This window comes from Coturnix japonica, chromosome Z (genome assembly GCF_054131305.1).
Source record: "Coturnix japonica strain WE chromosome Z, WE-NBRP24, whole genome shotgun sequence".
Lineage (NCBI taxonomy): Eukaryota > Metazoa > Chordata > Aves > Galliformes > Phasianidae > Coturnix > Coturnix japonica.
In genome coordinates this window covers 68,099,922-68,122,954 of record NC_140702.1, presented here as the reverse complement: position 1 = coordinate 68,122,954, position 23,033 = coordinate 68,099,922, and the positions used below count along the sequence as shown (strand labels likewise).

General features: G+C 39.7%; 1 protein-coding gene across 4 annotated transcripts in view; it reads right to left on the bottom strand.

Annotated features, from left to right (window-relative positions):
• Window positions 1-23,033, bottom strand: part of KIAA1328 (KIAA1328 ortholog) — a 170,737-nt gene that overhangs the window by 27,832 nt on the left and 119,872 nt on the right. For all 4 annotated transcript variants that reach the window (XM_015848261.3, XM_085529795.1, XM_015848262.2 and 1 more), the window contains one exon: window positions 5,765-5,949. In XM_015848261.3, coding sequence (XP_015703747.3) covers window positions 5,765-5,949 — 185 coding nt within the window. The remainder of the gene's footprint in view (window positions 1-5,764; window positions 5,950-23,033) is intronic.

Below are 23,033 nucleotides of genomic sequence, written 5' to 3'. Positions count from 1 at the left end.
CAGAACCATCAAGATTAGGTTTTCAAGGGACCTATATGGCTGGGTTTCAGTACTGCCACTGATGGTGAGTCATCTTCCCTGTGCATCTTGTTCCAGTGCTTCACATCCTCAGAGCAAAAATCACTTCCTATATCAGCTAACCAAAATTTCCCGAGTTGAACTTGCTGCAGTTGTCTCTTGCTTGTTGCTGATGGGCACCTTCAGGAAAAGTCTCATTCCGTCTTATCTACGTTGTTTCATAACATGACTGAAGAAAGCAGGGAAATCTGTGCTGGATTTTCTCCTGAGGCTGAACACATCCACCTTTCTCAGCCTCTGCCTGTACTTCGTGTGTCTGGCTTCAACAGACATGGAACAGACTGAGGTATTCAACAACCTCTAGGCAGGGGCCAGGGGAGCAAAATCATTGCCAGCATAAGAACAAAGCAAGTCCAAGACCACCTCATGAGACTGAATGTGTACAAATCTATGGGAACAGATGACATGCACGCCACAGCCCTGAAGAAACAGGCTGATGTGGTTGCTATGCCACTCTCCATCATGTTTGAAAAGGCACAGCTGTCAGATAAAGTCCCCAGTGACTGGATAAAGAGAAACACAACTCTCAGCTTTAAGAAAAGGAGAAAGGAAGACCTGATGAACTAAAGGCCAATGAGCCTCACATCTGTCCATGGAAAGATCATGGAACAGATCCTGCTGGGAAACATGTTAAACCGCATAAAGATGAGAAGATGAGACAGCTAGCATGGCTCCAACAAGGGCAGATCAATGCCTAACCAACCTGGTGGCCTTCTGCCTAAATATTTCTCATCTCTATGAACAGCAAGTTTATCCACCAGTCATGCTGAAATGTGAAGCAGTGCATCAGTGTTGGAGCTCCAGCTTCCATACAGAATTTACAGACATCAAAGAGATTATTTAAAATATTATTTTGATTTAAGAAGTATACAAATACATGTCTACAGTCCAGTAAAACCACATGTTTTAATGTACATTTTAGGGAGGTTCTAAGAGAGATAGTTTCTTATTGTCCTGTTACAGTGCATTGTGCTTCAACACTATGTAGTCAAAAAAAACCTCACCTAATGAAATAGTTAATTATCAGTGAAGAAACTGTGAGAGATATTCTGGGGATATATGTTGATTGGGTGTCCTTGGTAACTTGAGACTGTGCCAAACCATTATAAGGTTGCGAATGCATATAAAGACTGGAAGCCTCTTCCTTAGACTTCTGGCTTCGAGACTGAATAAGAGAGATTTAGAAATCATTTCAACTGACAGTGGAATGAGGCAGCTGGATCTTAAGAAACTAATACTGAAGTAATAAAAACTTGGCGACCATGAGAGAATATATTCAATTCCTGGTATGAGAAACGGCTGGCACATTGTCAACATACTACATTCAAAACAAAGTAGATATATTTCTCTGAAAAAGAAAATATATGGACTCAGAAGTGGCCAATACAACCTCGAGGGGACTGTTCAAAGACCTACATTTGAAAATATTACCAAGGCCAGAAATGAAAAACAAGAAAAGGCACTAAGTAATAATATATTGATTCTGTTAGACTGCACAGAGATAAAACAGGGGTGGCAAGAAGTCTTGAATAAGTGCATATACAAACAAAGAAATGTTTTAAAATACATCTTGAAAAAGGCAGACAAGTCTATTGAGGGAAAAGAAACACCAAAGAGAAAGCAGGTCTATTAATATATGAAGAAGATTAAATCAATAATGATCCTAAAATGGTCAAACTACTAATAATTTTAAAATATAGTATAAAAAATAAAGAAAATGAATATTGGCAAATACTGCTACATAAAGCTGATGAAAAGAAATTATCAAGGGGAAAAACAGATAGAAAATCTTTAGTCTGAAGGATATATATTTCATGGCTAAACAGAATTAGTTAATGAATTTATGAAGTGACTGGTAATTATTTATGAAAAGTCGTAGAGAACTGAGGTGATGCAAATGACAGCAAATTAATTAGATTTCCAGGTGTTGGAAGACAGTATGAGACTGGAAAAGTTATGGATGACCTAGAGAACTAAGGGACATGGGAAAAAAAGAGACACATTCACCTGGAAAAAGAAAGCTCATATACGGTTTGAATAATCTAAGTTCAGATATCAGTGCAAAGAGAGAGCCTGGGGTAGCAAAGAATAGCTAAAAAATAAACCAGATATAAGCTTGCAAGGCTAGCTACTCAAAAAGCAATTACCAATGCCTCCTGAATAGTAACACTAAGAATACTATTTTCAGTTTTGTTAACTTGGTATAAGAATGATTTAAAGTAGGCTAAATACACTTCTGAGAAAACTCTAATAGCTGAATATTTCTGCTTGAGAAACAGAAAAGTAAAGCATAAAGAGTGGGGAAGTAGAGCAGCCTACATTTTTGAAAGTGTGAATACTACAAATGAAGAGAAGCTGTTGAGTCTGGTTCAGGCAGCAATGGAATTAAAGTAAGCAATGGGAAATCGAGGTTGATAATCATGAAAGAAATCTTTATGAATTGAATAATAGTAATATTCATAATGCTTAACATTTATATAGTACTTTACATCTTCAAAGCACTTCACTAATATTAACTAATTGCTCTATTCGATTGCAGGGAAGAGTCTTTCCTCAAGGGAACGTGTTCCAGATCCTGAATCCCTAAGAAGCTCCATTAGAAAACCTACCAAAAACAAACACCGTAGAGGAAAATCAGCCCCTGGAAAAATACAGATTCTGTGAGCTAAAATATTTTTTTCTTTCTCTGACTTTTCCTTTTACATAGGAAAGCTACAGATGCTATATGTTATCATGCAGATGCTGCATCCCCTGAAGTGATACAAATGAAACATAATTCTCTCTTTGTTTCAGTGCAGGGAGATCTTAGGAGGGAGGTAAAGAGAATGTGGGTTTTTTTTAAGTTCTACAGAAGCAGTGTCCAGTATTGCAGAATACAATCTAGCTTATTTTCCCAGCTCAAAAGCAAAACTTTCCAGGGCAAAGAGAAACACACACTTCTGTACTTCAGTGCTTTTTAACTAGACAAGTTGTTAGATTTTAGTACAAATTGACATAGCTGCTGGTGACACCAATAAAAACAATTTACTGCTGAAAAGATCTAAGACTTGAAGATTGCTTTGTCTGCTTAAAGTTTTGCTAGTAGAACTAAAAAAATAAAAAGTTTGGCTACAAGACACAAATGCCTAGTAAAGCAGAGGAGTAAAACTTAAAGAGCAAACAGAAGTAGAAGGCAAAAAGCCTTCAGAAAAAGAAACAAATACTGACGGCCTAAGTAAGCTTCCAGCTTGTTGAGAGAGAAGTGCTTTTTTTTACTCCTTGAAAGCCTCCTTCATTCCAAAAGTATATGTTGCTGTGGAGGGACTCTACCATGAGTTACACAGTGCCACAAGACACTGCTCCCAGAAGCAATGGAAAATTATGCTATACTACAGTAGAGCCTAAAGACCTACAACAGACCTGGCTCTACAGTAAGATGTGCCTGGAGAGCCATCCTCCCCATCCTCAAACATTCACAATTTAAACTGACAGGACAGATCAAAGCATGAGCAAAATAAAACCTCTGTAGCAGTAGTGTAACATCTGACTGTCAGGAAGCTCCCAGCAGTTAGCACTGCTGTTTTCTGACCAAATCAACATGTGAAATTTTGCAGCTACATAACATCAAGTTTCACATCTCGGGATGTCATCTCATTGACTTTGTATAGTCACAAAGCATGGCTTAGCTGGGGCTTAGTGACTGCACTGAATAACAGGGACCACTTTCTACTGACACAGTAGGCACCAACCACAATCTCAAGGAGACACTTCCAGGCCTGATGGCTCCAAACTCTGATGCCTTTTGACAAATTGCACATTTTTGTGAATTCATGACCAAAACAGTATTGATATTACATTCCTGCTAGATGCTACTTAGCCATTTGCTAATAAAAGAATAAATTCTGAAGCTGAAATCCCTGTTCAGCAACAGATGGTAATACCTAGGAGAAGTAAGGACAAGGAACAGCTAAGTCCAGGGCTAACTGGAATTCAGAAACTTAACATTGTGCTCTCATGATCCCTGGAGATGAGAAAACACCGTACAAGTATGTGTGTATGGTAGTTAAAGGAGTCCAAACATATTACAGAGGAAAGCCAATTAAAGAGGTTCTAAATACAGAAGACTTCATCTTCAGTGATTAGTGCTAGGTAATTTGCCTTGTGATAAACAAGCTATTCAAATCAGTAATAGACCTGAGGTAGTTCCACAGCTTGAAAGCATTTCTCTGAACTTTATCTGGTATCACAGCAAATGCTGATGTTTATAAGCTGAATTTTGCCATGCAGCTCAAAGCTAGTAATCTTAATAAGCGCTTGCAAAAGACACCCACCATCTTCCAACATTACACTGACCACTACACTCACTAAATCAGCACAGGTGCAGTTCGGTTGCTATGTGCAATAGCCAGGTGCAGCGTGTAACTCCTTCTAAGTACTAGAAAATGAAATGAATGAATGCAGGAGAACCCAGGTTGGATTTTTTTTTTTTCCTCCCCCAAATCTATGGAAAATAAATTACTTTTTTGGGACTATCCTTATCCAAGGAACAAAATCTATCATCCAACTGTGAAAAATCTCAATTTCATCACTACAGTATTGAGAAGGAGAGGGGAGAAGGAAGAGGAAAAGAGAAGAAAAAAAATAATGATAGCTGAAAAAAACATAAAAGAAAACCATCAGTGAAAATTGCCCCTGAAACTTTGCAGAATTGTAACGGCTTTCTCTTGCTTAAATTGATTGGTGTAGCAATGTTATAAAATGACTATTAGGATTCATTGTGCACAACAGAAAGTGTGAAATGTCAGCAGACTATACAGCAAAAGTAATGGGTCCTGAACCCCTGTTAGTCAAAAATGATTTTGTTTCAAATTAGAAATTGATTTTTTTTGGACACAAGCCCTTTACAGGCTTCCAACTTTTGTAGCTGTGCCTTGGAAGAGATTAACCTCAGCCACTGTTTGGGTCCAGGCTGATGATACCCTTTTGAAAGTTTCTTCACAGGGACTGCTTTTTAATGTTGGTACGGTCTTAACCAATAACACAAGTTATTTGTTCCTTTGAGAACTGCACCACATTTCTTCTCATTTTGCCATTTTCTTTATTTTTTATGCTGACATATACAGCAAACTGGCTGACAAGTTAAGGGGGGGGGGAAGGTAGCTCATAATTGAACCAAGGATTATGTTCAAGGCTCGGCAGTGAAACATCCAAGCTGCTTTTGTGCCCGACACATTCTCTTCCTGAGAAAGAAAGCTTTCTCTGCTCCTTAAGTAGAGGTACTAAGCTAAGAGCAGGATAGATTCTAGCAGTACAGACATCCCTGTGTGGCAAAATATCAGGTTGTAATGGTGGAGCCATTACTTGGGGAGGAAAAGAATGTGAAGAAGATTACATTTCAAGAACAAGCCTTGCTGCACTTATTCTCTGCTTGCTGGGAAAGGAAAAAGAATTGTTGAAGCCGCTTTTTGAGATTAAAGGGCTATTCTTTTCTCTTTTATCAGGAACACCAACCAAGAAGATCATGTTATTTACAAGGTTTTCTGTGTTTTTACTTTGAACGTAGCTAGCTTCTCTTGGGTTGTTTTAAGCAACTTGCAATCTTCTCCCTCTAATTGTGCATTTTGCTGATCTGCTCTTGAACACATATACAATTTCTAAAATCCATCAGCGCAATCATGGCCCTGCAATACAGTACACTTTCTCTTACCTTTCCTTGACATGCTGCCTTCCCTCTTGGCCTGCACCAGAAGGGCTCGCCTATCTTCCACATTTGCACCAAAACCAGACATCTTTTTCCCTGAACTGCTCCCACCACTGCTCCGTGATGTTCTGGGGGCTTTGCTCACTGGTGGTGTCCTGGGATCACAATCTTCACGTTTTGACACCGGTACACTAGGAAGAAAGAAAGGTGACACAACTACATGATATTGACCTCTTTAACACTGCACAAACTCTTTAACACCTCCTCCCACGGAAGCATAACCACCATGGTGCTGGTTGAGCTTCTGCTCAATCCATTTACAATTTCTGAAGGCAGGATGCCTAAGGATTGAAGGGTTAGGTTACCAACTACTTTAACTTCCATGGTAGTCATTGGTTATCAGCAGCTGGCAGCAGTCTGACAATTCTATTTGGAGTTTTGCAGTATTTGGAATGTTCCCAAATGCTTTGGGTCTTGGATTTTCTGAGCGTTTAGAACGGGACAAGTGGGATGAAGATACAGAGAGGATTTTGCCCAGCATGGTTGAGGAAAGTTAAAAGAAAAAAAAAAAAATGTTATAAGAAATGCTCACTTTGCTAGGAAAAAGTGGAAATAGAGAAAAATCAGACAGGAGAAAACTGAAGTCATGGCTTGCAAAAGGGAAGGAGATGATACATTGATTAAAGGAAAAAAAGAATGGATGAGAGATAATAAGTTGTGAGCTTAAACAACAGAGGTAATTCTGAGCAGGACAGCAAATGAATGAACAGTAGGGAGAGAATCTGCTGTAGCAAGTGCAACAGCTGAGGTAGAAAGTAAGAAAAGAGAAAGCCAGAAAATGCAATGGACTGCATGTTCCAGGAAGGTCTCCTGCACTAGGTTTTAAGCATTCCACAAACAGAGCCAGGATGCAAATTTGATGACATAAGGAAAGTATGGTTTCTGTCCCTGCAGACACACGCAATCAGAAAACATTTGTGGAAGACAGGTCATTGAGACCATCTTTCTCTAAGTAAAGGCAACAGACTGCTTTCAAATTCTGCTCTGCTTCTCGCTTTAAAAAAGGTTTCCCAACATTTATACGTCATTACACCCATCACTCTTACGCAGTTAAAGAAAGCAATTAAAAATACTTTTAAAACCTTTGGATTATCCACAGGAAGGAATGGAGTTCATCTCAAGATTATAGCACTTTGTTTGCAAGCATGGGACTGACATCCAGCTTTCCTAAGTTAGCAGAAGATTATACAAATCTTTTTTCCTGTTTAAGCACCAATTTTGTACGGATAACTCAAAGACTGCTACTAAGTTTGCATTATTTGGGATACAGTTTTATAGAGGACGATTCACAAGAATCTTTTACATAAGAGCTTATATTACTGAAGTTAGTGTACATCCAAAGGAAATAATTAATAATAATAATAATAATAATAATAATAAAAGAAAAAGAAAGCAGATATCCAGTGTTCACATCAGGAAATGATAACTAAAAAGTTTCAAATCAGCGTGCTGTAAAAGCCACTGTTCAACAGGGTCCACTGCGCCTGTTTGACAATTAGTAATTCCCCTGTATTATTAATGCAGAACATTACATAATGGCTCATGACCCATAATAACTGGCTGAAGTGTTGGATAAAACTTCTCCAAATAACCTCCATTTACTTTAGGGTTTCAAGCTGCATGGTGACTTAATAACATTGCGAAGTGGTTTTAAAATTAATGATAGGCTAATTTAGTATCTTATTTGAATTCTATGAAATGATTAATCTACAAATTCCCGCAACTGAGAGTACAGCCAGAGGTGGGTTTGGACCCTAAAAACCACTTAAGGAGGCTTAAAGGTGTAATCATTGACCAGATTTCTCTGATCATACAGGACTTAGTACTTTATTTGTCTGATTCTTAATGATTAACACTTTAAAATCATGAGTGATGGTCTTGATGAAGAGTGACCCTTGTTGTGTAAAGAAGGAAGCAATTACTCTGCTGCACATCTATACATCTTACATGGTGTGGTCATCTGAAAAACACCAGCTTTTTGGTTGAAATGATGTTTTGTCAGTGGGAATTCAAACAGAAACGCATGCCAAGAGGAAGCTGCAGATGCTAACTTAGAAGAAAATAACAAAAGCAAACATATTTGCATTTATAGCTCACTAAACAGTGAATTAGAGCGTGGTTCTTCAAAAGTTGATTAAAGAAGGCTGACAATAAAGTTCTGTTCAAGTAAGGATGCAGAGTCAAAGCTTGAAATGACAATCTGAGAAATGTCGTTCCAAGGAGGAAAAGGGATAACGTTGAGAGATACAGAAAAAAGTCAATAATCAATGACACATAAAAATGGTAGGAAAATTTAAAAAAGGTGATTGGTTAGTAGGACTAACAAAGGGCACCATGTTATCCGATGAATTGTCATAGCATTTCCCAAGACTACACAACAGAGAAGCCTTTCTGAATGAAGACCTTCCTAACCCACCTAGCCTGAATACTAAGGCAGGAGTTGTAAGGTGGCATCATCAGAAGAGAAGTGAGACTCAGCATTACTGCCTCCTTATGAATATTGAAGTGCATCACCAACAAAGGAGAACACACCTTGAGCGTTTTTCCATTTTGTCTGTGCCTCATATCGCGATATCCCTGCTGAGCGTGAATGGCAAATTTTAAATGTCATTCAGGACCTCCTGAATACTGCTAGTATTTGCATTCCTTAAAAAGTAGAAAAACATTAACCTTTTGTTTTATTGAATTAAAATGCCATGGAAATGCTGATGTAGTCTTCAGAGACTGAAATACTTTTACAAAGAAGAATAGCTGTCATTTATTAGACACAAAGAACAATTACTTGATAGGATGCTTTCTGACAAAAAGCAGATTGGTATTCTCATCATAGAAAAGGCATTGTAAAAAAACCCAGCACAGACCTCTGAGACTTGAATAATTTAAAGCTGCATTTGGTGCAATTTGAATTTTTCTTTAGGGAGGCAAAGTTAAATACCTTTAATTTGTTCTAATTATTTCAAATTTGCAAGTTAATTATGGCTGATCATTAAATAACAAAAAGGACTATCGTCTCCATAGAGTTTTACCTCCTACCCTCTGCATTACTTAAGCTAGATTTTAGTATGCATGAATTAACTTTCTAAATAATCACACGGTTTGACTAAATGGCTCAGTAAAATGAGCTCTGATCCTCAGAATAAGCATTAATGGACATTAGAAAGGCTATTGGGACCCATGTTACTTACATTATAAGTATTTTTAATGGGGTCTTATTTACTAATCTTTATGTACTGTTCAAGTTAGAACACCATATAGATACATTATTCTGCTTTAATAGAGGAAAGTCAGTTCTTCAAGATACTAAAACAAATGTCCATTTAGAGCCAACTAAATTAATTTTTAAATTAATGCAGGAAAACTCTGATAGAATTTAACTTGTTTTAGCTACTCATCTTAATGAATCAATCCAACGTAATGGTAGCCTTGGTCTGCAAATGGATTTTTACAGATCTGTTGAATTGCTAAGCAACTGAAGCAGCTAAGACTTTTGCCACAGAGAAGCATCCACCATCAGCCTGTGTGCACCCAAGAGGTTTAATTTCTTCCCTACTCTGTAGCTACTGATCATCTGACAGGTTCCCATTCATCGAATTTGCTTTCTCACCTTTCACTGAACTCTGATCTTTCCATGCATTTTTCAGTGCAGATCAGTGGTATCCAGAGAACACAACTATGTTATAACTAGTCAGAAAACCAAAATGCAAGGCAATTCATGCCTCCAGTATATATGTTCAACAGATGGCTGCCTTAATGGTACTCTGCTGCTCCCTGTTGAGACAAGGGCTTGACAGTTTAACCATTATCAAACTAACAGATTGCTGTGATAAGTCAGCTCCAAAAGCAAACATGTTGGGATATTATTTTCCTGTTCTGCAATTTCTGTTTTAAAAAATAAAATAATTAACAGTTCATGTGTGCAATCTGCTGCAACTATATCAGGCCAAGAGTGCATAACACTTAATGATGCAAAACTGGTGACAAGTAGACAAATCCAAGCAATACGTTTTTGTAGCTGGAACCTGCATTGCCATTTCAGATGCAGTTGGATAAACAGTCTGAAAGTTATTTTTTCCTCCCTACCCCATCCCTTTGGTTGAGTTTCCAATCAAATCAGCTTCCTAAGACAGCTCTACGTAAAGCAACAGTGTCAAAAGTGCTGGGACAAACGAAGTGACAGTTCGTTTTGAGTCTGGATTTAGATCAGTTTAAATCAAGTTATCAGAGCACAGCTTTGAAAGCTGCCAGTTCCAAAGCGGGACTTTTGGACAAGTTGGTTTTCTTCATGGCAATTAAAAAATATTTGCTGGAACAAAAGTAGGTCTGTAGAGCTTAGATGAGTGTCCCTTAGAAGAAACTTGAGTGGTCTTCTGTACAGTCACAACTTACTCTTGTCAAGTGTACTATGTAACTCTTCTCCACATAAGCTCCTACTTCCAGAACATCCAAGTGCCTCATATTTCTGAAGTGTTTTGTTATTGTTGTAGCCTCGATAAAACATCAGGTAGAGTGGGATGAGATTACACTCATTCAGAAAACAAAGAAGGCAAGAAACTAATGTGGTAAGGAAGATTGAACCCTTGGGTCAGCAGAAGAAGAAGAGAACTGGAGACAACTTGCAAACACTAAGAAAATAAGACTCCTGAAAATAGTTTCTTAATTAGTGAAATTAAGCAGATATATAGTCTGTATGTATCTTCATAAAGCTAGTCATGAGGAAAATCCTTACAAGAGATAGAACTTAAGGCCCTCGTTAGAGCGTCTCCACCTGCAACATGAAATCCTCTTCTTCGGGAACATCTTGCCTATTTTTTGAAGCAGAAGCATGTCAAGATGTAAAAGCCACAGAGCATGTAAGAGAAAGGTGGGCTGTTCACTCTTTTTGTGATTTCTGTGGGGTGAATAGAGCTGGAAAAGACCTAACAGTGTTGCAGATGAGGAGAAGCACAGCAAGGACTTCAGGCCAGTCCCTCACCACTGAATGCCATCACCATTGCATTCCTCATGACAAAAGCAATCTGTTCATGTCAGTAGATCAGCAGCCTTCAAAACATACCTCTGAAAATCTAAAGCCTGTTTCGCATGGAAGCCAAGTGCTTGAAAAAAAACTGAAGCTTAACATTTTCTCCTCCTTTCCTTTAAAAAGTAGGAAAATATCCTGTTCTAATACAGATCTTGAAGACCATATTCAAGCCTAGAGTGAGATTTCATGGCCCAATTATGAAACCTGGCATTTTGAGGCTTATGTTAGATGTATCAGCATGTTAATGACACTGCTGGGATCCACTGCATGTTAATAAGAAACAGCTGATTTCCTTTCGAGAGAGCACATTCATTTATACTTCGGAGATCTTCAAGACAGAGTCCAACTCCTTTCTTAAGTATTTCTCAAGGTAGAAAACAGAAGTCAGAGACAAACAGGGGAACACCTCAGCAGATAAGGACAATGTGTAACTGAAATATAAGTATTATCAAACCTGTCTGTGTAACTGAAGATTTTTTTCATCACGGAAAATACACAGTGATTGCCTACAATCTACATACTGTTATGCACACAGTATTGCTGTGGAGTGATCCAGACCTTACAGTCCTTTCCAGGTCCAGTGTCCCTGAATCCAGTAATGTATCTGGAAGATTGCAACAGGTTTCTGCTGTTTCTTTCTGTTGAACCATCTGTCTTGAACCTACTGCATTTGGTTTATATTTCTCCTCATCTTGAAGGAGTCATATGGACAAGAATACTTCTCGTATACAAGTTCTACCAGGGTAATGTAATCCAAATAGCTCCTCCAGACAATTCTTTCAGAAACCAGTTTCTTCCCTACTCCTTCAGTGACTGGTACTCAGACATTTAACTCCACTAGCAAGAATTGAGGCTGCAAATGCTCTTAATTATCAATGACCTATTAGATCATACCAGCCATAGGTGAAAGCCTGGCCTCAATGAATCAATCAGAATACTGCCCTTATCTTCAATGAAGTCAGGATTTTGCTTAATATACACAGTTAAGGTCTGTCTGTAGGAAGTACTAAGCGTAATTCCTCCTAAAATTATATTCATGCCTTTCTTTTTAAGATCTGTCCTGGTTCTGCTTGAAGTTAGCTTATGCTCCAGCTTCCCACCAGCACCCTTCCTACACTACTTCTACAGTTTCGCTAATAAACATTGAAATGAGCTCTGATTACTTTCTCTCTTAATCTCTGAATCCACAGAAAATTCAAACATAAAGGTTTTCAGACGATTATAGGGCTATGCCCACAAAAAGCAGACTGGCAAAGCTTAACAGGACAAAATGCTGTGATTGCGTGTTTGGCCTTTCTTATAGAGCAGAGTAGAGCAGCTGTCGTTCCAGCAAGCAGTGCTGTCAGACTTCACAAAAGAAAGTCATGTAAATGTCAAGTCATAGGTATAAAAACAATCCTTCAAAACAGTGTCTGTGTATATCAGAAAAGCCTGCCTAGCTGTCACCAGTGAAAGTACCATAAGGAGTGATGCAGAAGCCTGTTTAGGACAAATAAAGTTTCTAAACTGAGTCCAAACTTCTCCACTAGATCAAACTGCGTAACTCTCTCCTTCAGCAGGAGAATCACAAGCTCTTCAGAGTGCCTTAACCAGAATGACTATTGCTCGGCTGAAAGCCAGCCCTATTCACAAGGTACCCATCAAAAAGCAAAATGCAACCCATCTTCTGAACAAACACCCCCAAAATGAGAGTGCAGTTTGGTTGTGATAAAGGCACAGATGCAACACTGCATTGTCCCTTCTGAACTTGGCTCACCCAGAAGTTGTTCTTAACAGTCAACGGGCTGCACTGCAAAACAGACTGGAATCATGCAACCATAGAATTGAGTTGCAAGGGACCCTTAAGGGTCATCTCATCCAACTCACCTGTAATGTACAGGGATGTCTACAGCTAGATCAGGTTGCTCAGGGCTGCTTCAGGACTCAGGCTGAGTGTGTCAGCAACCACCTGCTCTTTCCAAGAGTTCTTGCGCTTCCTTCACTGATTTTCCATATCCCTTCCATGTAAGTTTCTGACAAGCTGGTAGTGGTGACAACAGGACCTTACAGTAAATAAGCAGGAATTGCCCCTTTTCTGCCCATGCATCACATCACAGAGTGACCATTTGCTGAAGACAAGTAACAGTACAGCAAAGGAAAGAAACTCTAGGAGCTGGAAAGCAGGCACTCAGAAGCTTTCCAAAGTGTTCTACTGACAAGACATTTTGAAGAGGTACCTAATTAGACCAACAAATATTTAAGATTGCACTCCTGTGTACAGGCATTACAAAGAGCTACACATACACACAAAATCTGTCCTCTCATTCTAATCATTTTTACCTGTGTTGCATGATGATTAAATCAAGCATTTTAAGCACAGATTGTGATAGGATTACATAGATTTTTTACTGATGCAGTTTAACAAATCTTGGGACCAGCAAATCAGTTGTCTGAAGGCTCTAATGCTGTTCGTACTCTGCAAAGCCACCAGAGCTCAGTGTTGGGGCACAAGCTCAGCCTGGGTACAAGGCACAGCCCTAACATGATGCTGACTGTACCTTCACACTGGCTCTCCAACCAAACATAAACTTCACGTTCTTTCATTTCTGTTTTATATAGCCATCCAAACAATGTGTTAGAATACAGCTAGTTCTGCAGCAATAACTCTACACAGAATCACAGACCCCTTAGAGTAAGAAGGAACATTTTAAAGGTCATTTAGTCTAACTCCTCTGTAACAAACACGTACACCACAATTAGATAAGGTTGCTTCATCTTGAAAGTCTCCAGGGATTGGGCATTAACCATATCTCCCAGCAGGACAACTGCCTCCTGTAGCTGGAGGCAGAAGGTCTCATCAACAGGCTCTGCTTGAAGGTGGCCTGTAGGAGACACTCACAAGGCTCCCTTTGCTGCCTTGGTCCCAAACTGCCACCCACAGGCTTTTGACTTGCTCATAACTATTCTTTAGGGACAGCTCTTCACATTTTATTCCTTTTCAGATGTAGATAGCAACAGCCGTTCCCCTCATTCCTTGACTGTCTCTTCTGAACTGCTTGTAGCATGGTCCTTTAAGGCCCCTGCTAGCACCGCGTCCCTCTAATCTGGCTATGCTGTCCCATACCTTATCATGGGAAGGCTCACTGTCTCTCCCATACCCCATGAGACCTAGTTCAAAGCCCTCCCAATGAGTCCCACCCCTGTTTTTTAACATGGTGCCCCAGATGTTCTCATACAAGGATCTTTTAAAATGGTGTCATACGCTATCCCATTTCTGTTGGAAACGCCCCTCCTGATCCATTTTTGTACTTCACTGGCCTTTTTTTTCATGATTAAATCACATCCGTGGGACATAGTCATTCTATGATTAAGTAGTATATTAATGATTTACTACTACACTAGTACTCATCTATATTATATTGCTTACTAAAATGAAAACACTGAGATTGTTTATTGATCTGCTTTAAAAAAAAAAAAAAAGAAAGAAAAGAAAAAAAAAGTCTTATAGCTCAAAGAGAAGTAAATAGAGAAATTATACTTTGGAGTTTCCTCAGACTAGTGGGTTACCATATCCAACAGATGTCAATTGGACCAAGCAGCTCATGGTAAAGTTAAAAAAAAAATCACTTCTGGCCGCTTACACTGCTTTGAATCCATAGAAGTTACTTATTTCTCAGACTGTGCTTGATAGTGATAGCAAAGTCAGCTACCTATTGCAATCACAATACAGACTGAGATGCTTACCTGATGGCATACAGCTCTAAAAACTGTGACCTGACATAGAAACAAACAAACATGCACTGAAAATTTCCTTTTAAAACAGGGATTTTATGTGAATGTGACAGCACCACTGAACACTGACTTAACCACGGTGTTTATTGAGCAGATTTAACACTTTTTATGTGTTTGCAAATTCAGGAAATAAACAGACATAACTAAATTTAAACCAGACAGAAATTACTGCTTCTCTAAGAGGTGAACAGCTCTTTTTGAATCATTCAGCAAGATGAATGCTCTGATATCTAATATCCAGGGGGAAAGACATTGGCAAGACCTTGCAAGCTCTGTACTTTTGTTAAGTCAGATACCAACTTCTCCTGTCATCATACAGCTTCCACTGGCAAATAAATCCTAGCTTATATTTTACGAATCAAAAGAAACAAATTGAACTTATCTTTTGGAAGTCTGCCTCTGTAAAAGTTTGTTAGAATCTCTTTGGAAATGTCTGACCAGAGTTGCTGCCATCAGTATCACTTTGACACTGTGAGGTGTGTTTTCAGAGGCTTACATCTATTTGTGTTGCCTGGCCATCTCAGCCCTTCTGCATCTAAAGCTGGTGTATAAATTTAGCCTTCCTCTCAGAGACATTACTTTCTCAGAAAGGATGCAAGACATAGATGCAGATTAAAGGAGCACAAAGTTAAAAAGAAAAAAAGGATTAACGAGGCATTGATCAAACTGAAGGGCACGTAGTTACATAAAGAGACAAAGCCTGACATTATTGACAGACAACTAAAGATACTTGAATATTGTTTTGTTTCGAACTTGTGTGTTCCAGAAGCAACACATAAGCTTTTCTGCACTTAAAGGTGATAATGTATCACTTCAGTTAAATTATAATACTTCCCTCCGTCAGTCCTTAGATATCATCATAGAATCATAGAATCACAAGGTTGGAAAGGACCTACAAGATCACATAGCCCAACCATCCTCCCATTACTGTAGCTACAACAATCCACTAAACCAAACCTCATAGCTCCTCATCCAGACACCTCCTGAACGCTGCCAGAGACGGTGACTCCACCACCTCCTTGTGCAGCCATTCCAGTGCCTGACCACTCTCTGAGAGAAAAAGTTTTTCCTTATATCTAATCTAAACCTCCTCTGGTACAACTTGCAGCTGTTTCATCAGGTCCTGATTGTTGCATGGGAGAAGAGGCCAAACCCCAGCTCATCACAGCCTCCCTTCAGGAAGTTGTAGAGAGCAATGAGGTCTCCCCTGAGCCTCCTCTTCTCCAGGCTAAACAATCGCAGCTCCCTCAGCTGCTCCTCATAAGCCCTGTGCTCCAGACCCCTCATCAGTTTCACTGCCCTTCTCTGGACACGTTCCAGGGCCTCAATGTCTTTCTAGTAGAGAGGAGCCCAAAACTGAACACAGTACTCAAGATGCGGCCTCATCAGTGCTGAGTTCAGGGGGATGATTAGCAATTAGCAATTTGCTGTGCTGAACCTCATTAGATTCAACTGGGCCCACCTTTCAAGCCTGTTGAGGTCCCTCAGAATGGCATCCCTTCTTTCCACTGTATCAACCACACCACTCAGCCTGGTGTCATCAGCAAACTTGCTGAGGGTGCACAAAATTCCATCATTGTGTCACTGGTAAAGATGTTAAAGAGCACTGGTCCCAAGATGTCAGAACAGACAGATGGAGGCAGGAACCACAAACTGCAACTCAACGGGTCCAAAAGCCAGAAGAAATTAGGCAGTGTGGAAGGATTACATAGTCACAACTCCACCCACTGCACAAGAAAATGTTAAGTTTCTCTTATTGAAAGAGTAAAGATGAGGAGATGGCAGGGAAAACAAAAAAGTGGCAGTGTGGCTTTCTGCAGAGCCCTGTGGACAACTGGCCTTTGAGGGAGGGTTTCAGAGGAGTGACAGTGACAAGCTCTGAATGTGCAGCAGAGATGCTGATTTGGATAATTTATTTTGAAGGGAGGATGTGAATACTGAGCAGCCAAAGAAGATTTTACAGTATACAAGGTGCAGGATGAAGGGCTATGTGGCATTCTAAATGCTGACACACTACTGGTATGTTTTTTGCTGCAAAGGAGAAAGAAGCTGCAATCGTTGTCAGCAGCTCCAGTGCGTATGGGAAGGAGAATGACCCTGAGGTTACAAGTCTGAGTGACAGAGAGGATGCACTGTTATCAAAATCAGAAGTGAAGAGAGATTCTGAAGAAAAAAAGTAAGGAGTTCTGTTTTGGCCAGATTAGGAATGATCTGAAGGCAAAACAACCAGGATTATGTGTCAGGGAGGCAGTCAGATATGCAAGACCAGACAGAACAGAGCAGAGGTTTTAAGAGTTATTGGCAGAGAGATGATAGCCAAATCCGTGTAACTGGATGTTGTCATCCGGGGATATGGGTACGGAAATCTCCAGGCAAATCAAGGAATGACTAAATCCCTTCCCTGCCACCTCACACAAGTTCGTACCTAGATCCAAAAGAAATTATCTAAAATGGTGCTGCAAAAACATGCACTAAAAAAACTGTCTCTCCATAAAATCTAAAGATCATACTGTTTCTAAAATTAGGGCAACCGCTAAATGAAAGTTAACCCGAACAATAACTTTAGCTAAACTTCAGGTCACATGCATTTAATATAATGAGATGAAGAATATGAAAAGGCCATACATAATGGAATTCATCGAGTTAGGAATGCCATGCTTAGCTGCCTTATAACATATAATTAATGATCCTATAAAAATCCAGCAGTACGAACTCTCCCGGCTGCCCACAGAACTGTTCTTTATGCTGGGTAGGGCAAAGCAAGCATCTGCTTCCACAAATACTGCCCTTTGAGAAGCTGAAAAGCTTTTTTTCCCCTGCTCCATCAGGGACCACATTGCCATTTCCACGACACGCTGAGCTTTGAACCGTTACCCAAATCAGACTCTAGCATTTGGCAACCCAGTACACATCTGTCATGATAGACTGGTTGTTGGTGAAATGTTAAAGAAAAAGTCATTAACTCTTTTCCATTGCTCCTACTACCCCACCTTCCTCTACATCATTTATAATCCCTACTAAACCCATCCTCTGTTTATAGTCTTTTAACACAACAGAGGAATATGTACTGTCTGGAGATCTGCTTTACTTTACACCACTCTCAACCATTTGCTACAACAAAAGACGTTCTCTCTCCATCAAAAGGCCGGATCCCTCCTGAAGCCTTGATGATCAGATTCAAGGTTAAAGGATTAAGGCCTGAAGCATTGAGTACCAGAGGAAAGGAAGCCAAATATCAAAAGAAACACAAAAATCAATCCTCTTCACCGCAGGAGCAGTGTGAAGAACAAATCAGCCGAGCTGAATCTAAAGTTTTCTCTGCGTGGTTCTCAAAAATTAGCACTGTTACAAACGTAATGGGTACTTCTGCAAAGCCTCAGCACCTATGCAATGCTGCAGAGTTCAGCTCAACCACCAGCACGGTCCAGAAAGTTTTATGTCAGAGTAATTTAGCTGCAAAAACACCAAGTCCACTTCAGAGAAGGCAAGAGCTAGAGAGGAGCACAAGCACGCATGCCGTTATCTTTATATGTAGTCTGTATATCTGCAAGTGACAGAAACTAATATTTACTAGAGTTTGCCTTTTGCTTCAATTCTCTGTGTGCTGAAGCACAGCCAAGGTCACCAGAGGGGTGGAGGAGCAGGTTTAGCTTAGTGCAGCTGCAATCACGACCAGAACAGCACGGTACAGAGGATTTCTTGCTTAACTTTGTAATACCAATAGCTTTTGTTCTTAGTCCTGCCCCATCAGTTCTGATATAAGCCTTTAAATGGAGTGAAAGTTGTTCGGGTGGGTTTAAAATCTCCTAATTTAAAACTACACTCCAGAACATTTTGCTCCGCAAGATTTTTCTTCACTTTTCCAACTCACAAATTTCTGGGACATACGAGTGTATAGATTAACATATGAATATGTAGAATAAACATAATTTTCTCTTCATCCAAGACTACACTTAAAAATAAAAAAGTAACTAAACGGTATGTCTGAAAAGGCAATCCGCTCCGCTTTATAAAAATAGGTTTCGGATTTTCAGAATTCAATTCAGGCAGCAAACTAACACTGTGTACATTTCCCTGTAAAGGAGGCATCTGCAAATGACTTGCAAAAATGTCTCTCACTGTCTGCAAGTGTTGGCAAGGAACAAACTCCTTCAGGAGATACATGAATTTTAAATATTTTAACCTAGAGAAAAAGAAAAATATCCTGGCGCTTTCAGTTCTGATACGTGATATTACAGAACCATGCCCATCCGAAAGACTGGCAGAAAATGCAAGATTCGTGAGCATATCAATGTAGTCAAGTCTCAGCAAGCTTGTTTTCACTGACTGCCATCCCATCCGAAGAGGTGTTTGTAACACCAGAATTCTCGTGCTTTTTGAAGACCTCATCTATGGGTTACCTCCACCTGCCTAAGAAAACTACAAGGGCTGCTCCAAAAGTAATGCCTCCTATGTTATGTTAGCCCGTGACGTCAGAGGCAGATGGTGGTGGTATGGCAGATTGTTAACCAGTGTTTTGTAGCTGAGAGTTTTCTCCATCAAACAGTGTTATTGTGCACTTTGTTGTAGTTTCCACAGAACTAAGCAGGTCGCATTTCTTTTGGACCATCCTACTTACAGTAGCAGCTCCCATTTACATATTATGCCTTGGTCTTGTTCTGAAGGCTACTTTCAGACTGTAATGGTAAGGACATAATGTGTGTGCAGTATATGTGATCATGAGAACAGAATCAGCATAATTTGGGTAAATGTAAGACAAATTCAACCTATTGTCACAGTTCAGAGTAAAGCTGAACATTAGATTAGTGAAGCAACCAGGTCAGAGGAAATGAGCTCCTCACTCCCCAGTTCAACAAAGACCATTAAATGCCTTAGAAGTATATACAAATATAACCATGCATACAGATATATAAAAATTCCCCTCATTTATCAATAAGCTTTTAATCACTGTATCAGAACATAAGCCTTCACCCTGAACAATAAAACGTACTATCTTCAGTGCCTGTATGAGGCACTAAAGAAGAAAAAATACATATCCAGCTTAGAATACACGCTTCTGTTATGGCACAATTGATTCCAGCAGGCATCAGTTGGAGAGCTGTTCATCCTATACATAGCCAGGCAATTCCACCAGAGAAAGGGAATTGATATCCACAATAATTCAGCATTTGCACTACTGGCAGATTGGTATGCAACTTCTCTACTGGTCAAGCAAGTGTTTGCTCTGCAAATATCCCACCTAAAAATGATACAAACTTCAGCATAAAACAATCTGGAACAAGAAAGTAACTAATGTATTAAAAGGAATGCTAACAAGTGAGGAAGCAGTTTCCAAACACAGAGACTTTATTGGCCATTTGCAAGCACAGTTGATTTCAGTCCGATTTAATGCACCATTCTGTTGAAGCAATAAAGAGATTTAAAAAAAATAAATAAATCCAACTAATTGTGTTCATCACATTCATAAATGTTGGCTGAATACTACTTAGTTGCACCCCAAGAGACTGAGGATGATCAGAGATGAGCTGAAGGAAGATCTTGGCCAACAACCATTTCTGGCACTGAGGACAGGTTCTCCTCCAGAGTTCCCAGGAGGTGATACACACCGTCACAAAGAACTGGCAAGAAACTCCAAACATGAAACAAAAAGAAGACTCATTTTGCCACTGTGAGCACCAGTTCCCTTCAGCAACTGGAGCAGTGGGGACAGCACAAGTCGGGTCAGAGGTGGCAGAGCCTCGTGGTTGTGTTTAATTTTTGTTTTATTTTTAAATGCACTGTGAGAAGATGGTGCAAAGGAAACAGCATGTGCCTGGAACAGCAGGGGGAGCTGTGAGTCTGTGTTCCCCTGCATTTATCTTTAATTGCACTGACCGTGTGGACAAAAACACAGAGGTGTGTTTGTGCACCGCCACAGAAAGATGATGCTTGTATGTCTAACAAGCTGCAGAAAATAACACCAACCATCCAACCAACCCAAAAAACCCAGTACATAACAAAGCACTAAGCCAGGAGCAAAAGATAACTGTCACCTTCTCTTACAAGATAATAAAAATAGTTACATCATAAACATAAAAATCTTCTGAAAGACCCTTGATGGCATTCCTTCCTGGAACTATCACCATAGCAATGAGCATTCAAATAGAGGCGAAGGACTACTGAGTTCCATGTTTGTCATTTTCAACTAACTAAAAATATAAGCTGGAGAAAATCCACGCGGGTGATAAAAAACGAAGCATGCAAACATAAAAAGACTTCAGTGAAATTAAAGGTGGCAAATTACACCAGCAAACCTTTAATACTCAGGGAAAGAAATCCTCTAACCAGGTAGTATACATTGAAAGAGTGCCTGCAGATAACCGTAAGCCCCTCCGATAGCTGCTGTATCCAACAATTCCTATTTATAACGCTTTGCACAGGTCAGTGTCGAGGTGCAGAAGCAGTATTGTGTGAAATCCGAGGAACGGACGCACGTTAGAGAGAAGGCAGTCAGAGCTGTACCGGCAGAGCCGTATAGGAAGCCTGAGAATTGGATAAGCAGGGAACATTGTCGATGGAGATTTAGGCACACAGCACAAGTCTGGCGAAGGGGACCTGCAAAGCAGCAAACCGTATCTTCTCGAGTTTGTGCTGTTGAATACATCTTATTTCCACAGTGCTCTGATCGAAAGTTGAGAATAAATAAAGGAGAGAAGAGCAGCTTGTTTTAAAATTCCTCTCCCAGATGCAGGCATCAGGAGCACACACAAAAGCAGGTGCTGGGGGGTATTGATCATACTGAATACGTGTGGAGTGGGTACTTGAGCATGTACCAAGCATCTGCGCCTGGGAGATGGAAAGTGTTTTGTAAAAGGCTGTTTTATGCTAAACAAATGCATCAGGTTACGTTTTTACTTTGAATTTTTTAAAGCATCTTGCACACCGGGGCAAAAGAAATTACACAGAGAATCAGACAACTTACCATTAATTGTAAACGTTACTATCTCCACAGCTGAAAATTAGCTGTGGACTCACTTAGGAGCACTCTACCAAAAAAACATTCTCAATAAAGCCTGCTTTGACTGCTGTGCCTATCTGCATCTGAAGACTCTTCAGGTCCCAGGCACAGGCCCAGCTGTAGGGAGGGCAATGGGACAGACACAATTCTTCCCAACAGCTCCTCAGCAATCACAGCGGAGAAAAAACACAGAACTGCAAATTCATACTGGGACAGTCCAAAAAGAGGGAGAAGGGCAACACTTGATGACTTTGGCAATTAATGAAGAAAACACAATGGGACAACTAGCAGAGAAAATGGGGTTATAGTTTGTAGTACTCCCTGAGGCAGAAGCTTTCCTTTTCACAAATGCACTGTAACCAAAAACTGCAACAGAAATCAAACTCTGCACCGTACTTGCTCCTGAAATCTTTTTTTCTTTTTTCAAGCAGGGAAAAAATTAATCCCTACAGGAGATGACAAGATGCCTTTTAAAGTACATATCTCATTTCTGACTACAATTACCTTTCAATAGCCTGGCACAGCTGCATGCTCCTATTTGGTTTTTGTTTTTCATTAAGGGCTCCTCTATTATTTGTACCCATCCTATAGCATTTATGCCTGGCAGTGATGCGCATTCCCTTGCTTACAACTCTTCCCACAGATAGCAGAGAATAAATTGCAATTAAATTTTCGTAATTGTAGATAATTACCTCAAAATGAGCTGTTAATTATAAAAAAAAAAAAGAAAAAAAAAAAACAACAAAAAAAACCCAACCTATGTTTTTCAGTTCTTGATTATATTATTTATTTTACATCTAAACTCCAATATCTCACTTCAGTAACTTTAGTATTTTAAGGGGCTTTCTTCTCTCCCTTTCAAGTATCAAGAGATTTTTAAACTAAGTTTTGCTTATTTTAAGACTGAAATCAAGTTTCATGCTGTGAGGTTTGCTAGAGGAGCTTTGTGTGTGAACAGGAAGTCAGAGAGGGTTTGTGTTCCATTATAGGTCTGATAGTATTTGCTATATAAACGAACCATTTGGCAGATCCATTAAAGGAAGGAAAAATAAGAAGAGACTGTTAAAAAACAATGAGTACACTCCTACCATCTCTACCTCTTCTCTTAGCCCTAGTCGCACACTTGCACACTCACTCTCTATACTGAAGAAAACATCACTTACATATTCAAATGCATAAAAAAGACGAATGAACTTGTCTTTGTCAGCCTCTTTCAGCCTAACATTAGGGTAAATTATTTAGAGAGCATTCATCTGGTAACCTTTGCAAAACCAAAGACGGCATATAGGAAGAAAAACTTCCAAGTGTTATGCTGCCAAACTTAGGAACCAGCTGGCATGCCAACCTAAGACTGCATGGGCACATTAACCTTGAAAAATTACAGTAAATTAAACCAGGGGACTGAAGAGAGGGAGCTTTCTGAAAGC